Genomic DNA, 10,219 nt, shown 5'->3' on the forward strand with positions numbered 1-10,219 from the left:
GGTGATTAAAAACTGAGGTTTTGAAGAAGAGATCGGTTGATCAAAACTAAACAATTTAAAGCGTTCGGCAGGCCTCTCGCCGGAACAAGAAGAAAACATTGGAAAAGAAAAATTGTTCGGTGTTTGTCGGCTGAAAAGACCTTTGTAGCAGTACTAATCCACTGAAAAAAGGTTTTAACAGAAATAAATTGTAATCTTGAATGCACATGTTGGACAAATAAAAACTAAAACTTTTGATAAACATAAGAAATGGATAATTGGAAGCACTTAAAGTATTGAACTTATGAAAGAAGATGGATCGGGAGGAGCTGAGACTTCGACAGTTCCTTCGAGCATCAATGTGACTTTCTTCATGGTAGGTCTGAGCAACGGATCCTCCTGAATGCACCATATTGCAATCATCACATACTTCTCCATCTCCTTCATGTCGTGCATTGCCTCATCATCATTCTTCAATAGCTGGTGCAGCTCATTCTGCTTATAGCAATCGTACGCCCAATCAGCTAGTATCATTGGATCTTCATCCTCTGCTGCTGCCTCGAAATGCTTCTTACAGAAAATAATCTCTAACAACAAAATTCCGTAGCTATAAATATCAACCTTGGCTGTGATAGGCAACCTTTTCCACCATTCAGGGGCCACATAACCTTTTGTTCCCCTGATTCCCGTCATGGTTAGAGTCTGGTCGATTCTCAAAAGCTTTGCTAAACCGAAGTCAGAAATTGTTGCAGTGAAAGAGTCATCAAGAAGAATGTTTTGAGGCTTGATGTCACAATGCACGATTTGGCTGCTACACTCCTCGTGCAAATAAAACAGCCCTCTTGCAATTTCCAAGGCGATTTTCCTCCTTTGATACCAGTTTGGCATCGACTCTCCAAAGAGGAAGCTCGCTAAAGATCCGTTGCTCATAAACTCGTACACCAGAATTCGGTGCTCTCCCTCGTAACAAAATCCAATTAGCTGGACTAAATTTCTGTGGTTTGTTCGGCCAATAGCACTCACTTCCGCTTTAAATTCCAAATCATTTTCCCTGACCCTAGCGTCTAAGCTTTTGACAGCAACGCTCTTCCCATTATCAGAGGCTAGAACTCCTTTGAAGACTATTGCTGAAGCACCACGTCCTAGTTCTTCCTCGAATTGGTTTGTAGCATTGTTTAGCTCCTCATAAGTGAAATGCTTCAAATTCATACCAGAGATGACTGGATAAGGTTGAATCACCTTCACTTTTCTCGAATAGGCTCGCGAAACAACCAAATAGGTTATCAATGGTAGGAGGAAGTTTAGAACCGCAGAGCCACTCAGGATGACTGGTCCGAAAAGGATCGAAGTTTTATTGTCTTTCTTTTCTGTGTTGGAACCTCCACCTGATTTCACAGTCGAATTTTGTTTCCCAAATTTTATCAGAGTTTTTCCAGTAAAACAGGGATCAGTCCTCCCATTTGACAAAGGGACTCTCTTCTTAACACACTTTCCGGTTCTGAAAAATACCCCGGCACAAAAACAATCATCCAGGCAATTCTGTTTGCACCAATCCTCAGTTACCCCCAGAAACTGCGCGTAATTTCCACCTGGATAATCTGTGTTTTGCAGCTCTTGGAAATCGAAAAGATCTGTTTCCTCCTTTGACGCTTCACCACAACTCTGTGAGGCAAAGTTTTGCTTGCATCCTCTGCGCTCATCCTTTGGATCAATAAAGGAGTAACCATTTGGGCAGTGGCAAGTCGGTCCTTGATCTTGAAGCGTGCACAGGCTGTTTAGGCCACATGCACCACCGCCCATAGAATCCAAAACTGACACGCAGATGTTTGGAGGTTCGAATGAGGAAGTGGACCAAGCCTTCGGCCATCTTTGGGCGCTCGAGCTATAGCGCTTTTCGGGTAAACATAGTGCCCAAATACTCCATCATACTCTAGTGTTGCTCTCTGGTAGAAATCTTGCATTGAAACCGTATTGGATGATATGGTACTGAGTAAGCTTCCGTTCTTTATTGTGACGTAAATAAGGCCAGACTGGTTGAAGGTGACCCGAAACCCAATATTTGGATTTTGCACTGCCCAATATGCTTTATTGTTGGAGTTTTGTGGGAAATTTGTAGTATAAAGTACAAGATTCCCATCAGGTAGTAGTGAAAACAGGAATCTACCACTCGAGTAATTTGTTGCCGTGTAGCGCGCATAGGGTATGAAGCCCAGATTTAGAGTTTGTGAGGGTAGAATTGTATCGGTTGGATAACTAAAGCTCTCCTACACATTGGATGTGTTGGTATATGGACCAGCTCATGATGAATATTTTAAATTATTCTAGTAAGTAAGTGAGGTGGCTGGAGCATGCTATATAATTCTAATATGTTATTAAGTTGATGGAAGAAGCTAGAGAGTACTAGCTTCCTTGGTTGCAAATGAAAAGATCTAGAAGCTACAATTTTGTGGCTAGTTTAGAATCATCTATGCTAGAGGTTTGAAGAATTCACTAGAAACTAATAGAATGTCAAATCCTCACCTATAAATATGGGTGTGATGTTGTAGTGAAGTAACCAATTAAGAACCAAGAGTGAGTAGCAAAGGATCAAGTCCATAGCTAGAGTTCCACTCCTAGAGTGAGAGTGAAAGTGTTCCCCTACTCATTGTGAGTGAAGTTTAAAGTGATAGAAAGTATGTGTCATACTTTCTTGTATCCATCAAGCCTTGTCTTTGGCTTGGTAAGACTACTCTTGTTGTACTTAGACCTCGCATTCGTGTCGTGTTTTCCGTGTTCGTGTCGTTTTCGTGTTGTTTGTACCATACTTGACCAATCCCGAAACTACCGAGCACCGGCCAACGCTATACTGTCAAGGACCCAGAAGAGTTCCCCTCCGACCAGGAGGCCAATCACTACTCGACACGTGTCAAGATTAGAAGCCAATCAGAGCGCAGCACGTGTCGACATCAAGAACCAATCATAACATGACACATGTCAATGTGACAAAGCTACAAGTTTTTCTATAAATAGGGGTCATTCCCTCACAATATTGCCTAATGTCATTTTGTACTAAACTATTCACAAGAACTCACTAAATTGAGAGCTTGATCCTTTGTACTTGTGTAAGCCCTTCACTACTAATAAGAACTCCTCTACTCCGTGGACGTAGCCAATCTTGGTGAACCACGTACATCCTGTGTTTGCTTCTCTGTCTCTATTCATTTACGTACTTATCCTCACTAGTGACCGAAGCAACCAAGCGAAGGTCACAAAACCTGACACTTTCTGTTGTACCAAAGTCTTCGCTGATTTTGTGCATCAACATTTGGCGCCGTCTGTGGGAAACGACACTTATTCCTACTCTCTTCAGCTGTGTCAAGCTGGTTTCTATCATTCGTACACTTTCTTTTGATCAGGCATCCCTCTCCAGCATGGGAAGCGAAGGAAGCCACAGCACACAGAATGACACCCCCCTTGCACATAGTGCGAAACAACGAAAGAAGGAAGGAAAACGAGTTCTTCTTCAAGCTAAAGTCGATGAGTTGGAAGCTCAGAACAACAAGATAGCAATGAGGAATGAGGTCCTCCAGGAGCAATATGAGAAGCTCTTCGAGACACTCCACGAAGCTAGGCAAGCTCAGACACGCGAGCTTGTTGCCCCCGTAGAAGTCAACCATCAACTGGGTGCCCTCCAACATGGAGGGTCACATGCATTCGACATAGATATCCCTGATAGGGAACAGATTACCCCTCGACTTGATAATCAACATGAGGCTTCTCTTAACCCAGTTGCTTCGACCCGAACCATGAGAAGTGGAGGGAGACACCTCTTTGCTGAAGGGGCAGAAGGATCGAAAGCCGTCTTTCGCGATTGTCGGGATTTCCTGAAGCAACGTCGAGAGAATTCCATCCATATAAGCTCAAAGATTAATGACCCAAGGATTTCTGAGAGACTCGGTCCCCTGCCACGGCCCAAGCCGGCCACCAATTTGGGGAAGGGGCAACAAGTCCCAGAGAGACATGAGGGTACAGGGGACTCAGAGGTGTTCCGACAGACATACCCTGGAAGCCAGTACAGCGAGTCCAGGGAAAAATCACATGCCCTTGATCAAACCTTCCTAATTCCAAGAGGAGATGGAGATTTACGAAAGAAAGCTCCAGTGACACATAACTCCGCTAAGGACCCCCTTGTCCTACAACTTCTTGAGGAAGTAAACAAGTTGAAGGCTGAACGTCAGGCTGAAATACCTGACTGGAACCAACCCAGGCCTGGCCCTCTTACAAGGAGGATCCTCAACACCCCCCTTCAAGCAAAGACAAAGCAAAAGCTTGGCTTGCAACTTTATACTGGAAAAGAGGACCCGATTGAGCACCTTAACCTCTTTGAATCCACCATGGCATACCGGATGCACACCGACGAAGAGCGATGTCTTCTCTTCCCCTCCACCCTCTCTAGTGGAGCTCTAAATTGGTATTGTCGTCTTACACCTGAGACGGTAGACTCATTTGAGGAATTGAGGAAACTATTTGTTTCCCAACACATTTTCCAAACCGATCGCTTGCACTCTGCAGATGACTTGTACACTATCCGCCAGAAGCCAGACGAGTCATTACGTATGTATGTTGGCCGCTTCAGCCATGAATACTCCCGGTGTGCCGAGGCAGACGACAAGACTGCCCTCAAAGCCTTCACGGCAGGCCTACGTGATTGTTTCTTTAAATACATGATCAATGCCAATACTTGGAAGACTTACTCTGAGGTGATGGCGCAGGCTTATAACCATGCCTCCGCCGAGGCAAAGACATATCAGGAGAAACCCCCTACAACCATCCTTTATCAACAAGTGGGAGGTGGAAGCCAGACTCACCTAAATGAGAAGACCTCGACTTTCCAAACAGCAGTGGCACCTCCCCATGCCTTGCATAATGCTTCACCGAATCAACAGACATATCAATTTCAAGGCAAGAGGAAGGATTTCCATCCTCACCACTCTCCTTTCAGTAAAAAGAGTAAGGGACACTATCCCGATAACCAAGGGTATCGCCACAATAGCGCTTGCCCCCAGGCAGTCAATGCAGTGGGTCAAACCCGCGTCAAGGGTATCGCCACAATAGCGAGGTTTTAGCCTGCCATACTTAAGGTGTCTTACGCCTGCCGAGGCGGAAATCGTCTTTCGGGAAATACATGAGGGAGTCTGTGGAGATCATGCTGGATCTCGGTCCCTAGCACACAAGACTTTTCGCCAAGGATATTACTGGCCAACACTCCACCAGGATGCCATCAAAGTATCCCGCTCATGTGACAAATGTCAACGATATGCAACTATTCCTCATTCCCCTCCAGAGCCTCTTACTCCTATGATCAGCCCTTGGCCCTTCGCCCAGTGGGGACTTGATTTGATCGGCCCAATGCCGGCAGGGAAGGGCAAAGTCTGTTACGCAGTCGTTGCAGTGGACTACTTCACAAAGTGGGCCGAAGTAGAACCCTTGGCAACCATTACTGAGGCAAAGATAGAAGACTTCGTGTGGAAGAACATCCTTTGTAGATTCGGCATTCCCAATGCGATAGTCACTGACAATGGGCGACAGTTTGACAACAAGAAGTTCAGGTTGTTCTGCTCTAAGTTCAACATCAACTTATGCTTTGCCTCTCCAGCTCATCCCCAGTCTAATGGACAAGTTGAGGCCATCAACAAAATAATCAAGCGCACTTTGAAAACCAGCTTGGACAAAGCTAAAGGCTGTTGGCCAGAATTTGTACCCCAAGTTCTTTGGTCATATCGCACTTCATATCGGACTTCAACAGGAGAAACTCCATTCTCACTTGCCTTTGGCACAGAGGCGGTTGTCCCTGTTGAGCTCGAGCAAGCAACATTCCGAGTCCAGAACTACATTCAAAGTGAAAATGACAAACAACTCACCCTCAACTTGGATTTAGTCGAGGAACACAGAAACCAAGCTCACTTGAGGAATGTCGCCTACAAGCAGCGCATCTCCAACTATTATGACTCTAGGGTCAAGCCTCGTTCTTTCAAAATAGGAGACTGGGTCTTAAAGAAAAGATTACTCTGCGACAGAGTCCCGAGTGAAGGCACACTTAGTCCAAACTGGGATGGACCGTATGAAGTCATTGGCATCAGTCGCCCTGGCTCTTACACACTTAGAAGCTCTGATGGCAAGACCCTTGGCCATCCATGGAACGCTGATCACTTGAAGTACTACTACAAATAGACTCACGATGTACAAGTGTTGAGCTATAGCCGTTCGGCATCCTATGTAATGAAGGCCATTTGGCAATGAATTCAATAAAGAGGTAATTTAGCCAACTCAGCCCTCACTCTTTTACATTCATAGCAAGCGATGCCAGAACCCTTCTCAATCAGAAAGCAATCCGTCTTCCACAGTCACTACAAAACAAGCAAATGAAGACCGTGTCAAGAGCCAAAAAAAAAAAAAAAAAAAAAAAAAAAAAAAAAAAAAAACAGCTTCATCCAAAAAGCTTCACCCGAAAAGCTTCACCTCCAAAGCTTCACCCACAAAGCTTCACCTAAAAAGCTTCACCCAAAAAGCTTCACCCGAAAAGCTTCACCTCCAAAGCTTCACCCACAAAGCTTCACCTAAAAAGCTTCACCCACAAAGCTTCACCTAAAAAGCTTCACCCAACAAGCTTCACCCGAAAAGCTTCACCTCCAAAGCTTCACCCACAAAGCTTCACCTAAAAAGCTTCACCCACAAAGCTTCACCCAAAAAAAAAAACTTCACCCGAAAAGCTTCACTTAAAAAAGCTTCACCTACAAAGCTTCACCTAAAAAATCTTCACCTAGAAAGCTCCCTCTACATACTTTCACCATCAAAGCTTCACCATCAAAGCTTCACCTAGAAAGCTTCATCTACAAAGTTTCACCATCAAAGCTTCACCTAGAAAGCTTCATCTACAAAGCTTCACCATCAAAGCTTCACCTAGAAAGCTTCAACACCAAAGCTTCACCTACAAAGCTTCAACACAAAACCTTGCTCCAAATAAACAAATTTTGTTCACAAAACCCTAGATGCCCTTGAACTTGTACAAAAACACTTGGGTAAACATAAACATTTTTTGTTTTACACCCACAAGGGCCCAAAATTTTCCTTCTTATTTATTCACTTATATATGTTCCCAAACATATTATAATAGATCCAACAACAAGCCAAAGTCCCAAGTTTCATAATGGACAAAAGTACAAGCAATTCATCAATAATGAAGGTGCTACAAAAATTGGAATCTGCCCCAAAATAGAAATCCAACCCAAGAGACTTTTTCTCTCTCTCCCTCTTCCGCCTCCTTTCATCTATCAAATTTCTGCAACCTCTGCTCTTCTCCAATGGAGCTGAATTTTGGACACCCTATAGTTCTTGAGCATATGAACAACTTTCAAGAAGGAACCATTTCTGTTTGAGCGACGGAAATTAAAGTGTTGAAGCTCCAAACATGATAGTCGGCTTCTTGCAGATTTCGAAGCTGTTGTGATGTTTCGAAGATCTGGAAATATTTAACCGTTAGTTCATCCTGAATTTTTGATATGTTATGAAAGAGTCGATGAGGAACAACTTCAATGAAGAAAGCATACCGATCTGAACAAGAGAAAATGGAGTTTCGAAGCTCACAACAAATCTGACGGGTTGACAGAAAAATAATAACCAGTCATTCATCATACCTGGATTTCTGGAGTTATACTGCTCCGAGGGATCTCAAATTTGGATATGTTGTAGTTCACGAGCTGAGGAACAACTTCAATGAAGAAAGCATACCGATCTGAACAAGAGAAAATGGAGTTTCGAAGCTCACAACAAATCTGACGGGTTGACAGAAAAATAATAACCAGTCATTCATCATACCTGGATTTCTGGAGTCATACTGCTCCGAGGGATCTCAAATTTGGATATGTTGTAGTTCACAAGCTGAGGAACAACTTCAATGAAGAAAGCATGCTGATCTGAGCAAGAGAAAATAGAGTTTCAAAGCTCACAACAAATCTGACGGGTTGACAGACAAATGATAAACAGTCACTCATCATACCTGGATTTCTGGAGTTATACTGCTCCGAGGGACCTCAAATTTGGATATGTTGTAGTTCACAAGTTAGGGAACAACTTCGATGAAGAAAGTATGTTGATCTGAACAAGAGAAAATGGAGTTTCGAAGCTCACAACAAGTCTGACAGATTAACAGAACATTGATGAACAGTTACTCATCATACTTGAATTTCTGAAGTTGTACTACTCCGATGGATCTCAAATTTGGATATGTTGTAGTTCACAAGATAAGGAAAAACTTTCATGAAGACGACTTTGCAATCTGAGCTATAGAGAAAGGTGTTATCTTGCATCCACTCAGGCTGATTAGTGGAAACGAAAAGCAATTCCACCAAAGAAAAGATGAAAAAGAGAGAAAAGCTACTAATTGCACTTGATCTTGTCTAGTCAATAGCATGCAGCATCAAACACACAAAAGTTGGAAATATTTTTAGATAAAGCATATACGAATGTGTGACATCGAAACAATAATTCGTTACTTTGACAAATTAGTAACACGCGAGACACCTCATTCGGCAACTCTCTTCGCCTGAAGACTTGGGGGACTCCCACCATATGCTACTGCACCTTGATACTCGGCAGTCTCACAACCACTCAGTGACTTGGATTTTTCAAGTCTCCAACCGAGAAGTTTTCCTCACTCGGGAAATTAAGGGAACACTACCTCAAACTACATGCTTCACTCACAAAGCTTCAACAATACAGGTTTCAACAAAAGCAAAAATTCAAAGAACTTTATGAAGAAGGCTTTGGTGTATTTAACACAATATGTTGAAATGAAGCAAAGCTTATTTATTAATATTTTCGATAAGCCACAAATATGTACATATACATGAGTCAAAATAAACAAACAAAAGGGAGCCTTCACAAAGGTTGCTTAGGGGAAGTCTCAGCAGTCGGTAGAGCCCCAGAAAGAGAAAGCACCGGAGGGTGGTTATCCGAAGCCTCAGTACTTGACAAAACCCCAGAAGGAGGAGGCATTGGAGGTTCATCATTTGAAGCTTCATTACCAGGTACAGCCCCAGAGGACGAAGGCAATAAATGCCTTTGGAACAAACCCACAAACCGCTGATGATCAAGTAAAACCTTACCATCAGATTCCTTCATCTGGTCAAGCTTCCTCTTCATGTTTGTAGCATAGTCATGGGCGAGCCGGTGCAACTGCTTATTCTCATGCTTGAGCCCTCTAATCTCCTGTTTGAGACTCATCACTTCAGCAGCCAATGATTCAACTTGGCGGGTTCTAGCAAATAGGCGTTGGGCCATATTAGACACAGAACCTGCACACTGAACACTAAGAGCCAGAGAGTCCTTAACAGCCAACTCATCAGACCGTTTGGAAAGTAGTCTGTTATCTTTGGGAGTGAGAAGGTTCCTGGCCACCACTGCAGCGGTCATATCATTCTTCATCACAGAATCCCCAACGGTAAGAGGACCAGTAGGGGATATGAAGGATGGGCGCCATATGTTGTCTGGAGAAGGCGTGGCTGTCTCTTCTCCAAGGTTCAAGTCAAAATGACGGTCGGAGGGTCCAGACATTTTCAAATGTGTTGAAGAAGGAAGAGGTCAGACAAATCAAGATCTTATAAGTGCAAGAAATGAGCTTCTACTGGTAGAGATTCAAGTGTGCTGTGGAACTTAATGCCAGCCTCTATAAAAATCTGCACTCGACGGAGCTTCAGAAATCGAAGAGGCGTTTGCTTTCTCAAAAGCTGGGCTGCTCAGAGACCACGAGGGCCGATCTCAGAAATCGAAGAGGCGTTTGCTTTCTCAAAAGCTGGGCTGCTCAGAGACCACGAGGGCCGATCTCAGAAATCGAAGAAGCACCTGCTTTTTCAGCCTCGTCAGCACCTGTCACATGCACACTCAGCTTTGCGGAAATTACGGGCAATCTGTCGAAGATTTCTGGTGAAGTAGAAAGCACGTGAATCTTACTGTTCAATCACCGCTCTCCATATGCACCATCAACTCCTCGGGTACCACATATAACTTTGTCAAAGATCTCTGACAAAGTTTAGGCACGAGAATTTCGAAGTTCCAGCTACCCTACTATTACCCATAAGGGTAAAGGAACAGCACCACTGCTTGACAACTGGAAAGTCCCTATGTGTGTCGACCTCCGTGTTTTGCGGCAAGACAGGTTGGCAAGAACGTCCAACCTTTACTCACATTCGAGAAAAGACTCCCA

The 10,219-nt window shown here is 43.7% G+C and overlaps 1 protein-coding gene and 1 long non-coding RNA gene across 2 annotated transcripts; both read right to left on the reverse strand.

Moving 5' to 3' along the window:
- Positions 1-267: 267 nt before the first annotated feature.
- Positions 268-1,779, reverse strand: LOC103412692 (G-type lectin S-receptor-like serine/threonine-protein kinase LECRK3). The gene has a single exon (XM_008351229.3). The coding sequence runs from the start codon at positions 1,777-1,779 to the stop codon at positions 268-270; it is 1,512 nt and encodes a 503-aa protein (XP_008349451.2).
- A 5,293-nt stretch (positions 1,780-7,072) lies between these two features.
- On the reverse strand, positions 7,073-8,390 carry LOC139189153 (uncharacterized). The gene is made up of 4 exons (XR_011572725.1): positions 8,015-8,390; positions 7,834-7,931; positions 7,653-7,750; positions 7,073-7,477 (listed from the first exon to the last, which is right to left on the reverse strand). It is a non-coding gene; the product is annotated as an uncharacterized lncRNA (long non-coding RNA).
- Positions 8,391-10,219: the final 1,829 nt, after the last annotated feature.

The sequence above is a fragment of the Malus domestica genome, chromosome 11 (genome assembly GCF_042453785.1).
Source record: "Malus domestica chromosome 11, GDT2T_hap1".
Lineage (NCBI taxonomy): Eukaryota > Viridiplantae > Streptophyta > Magnoliopsida > Rosales > Rosaceae > Malus > Malus domestica.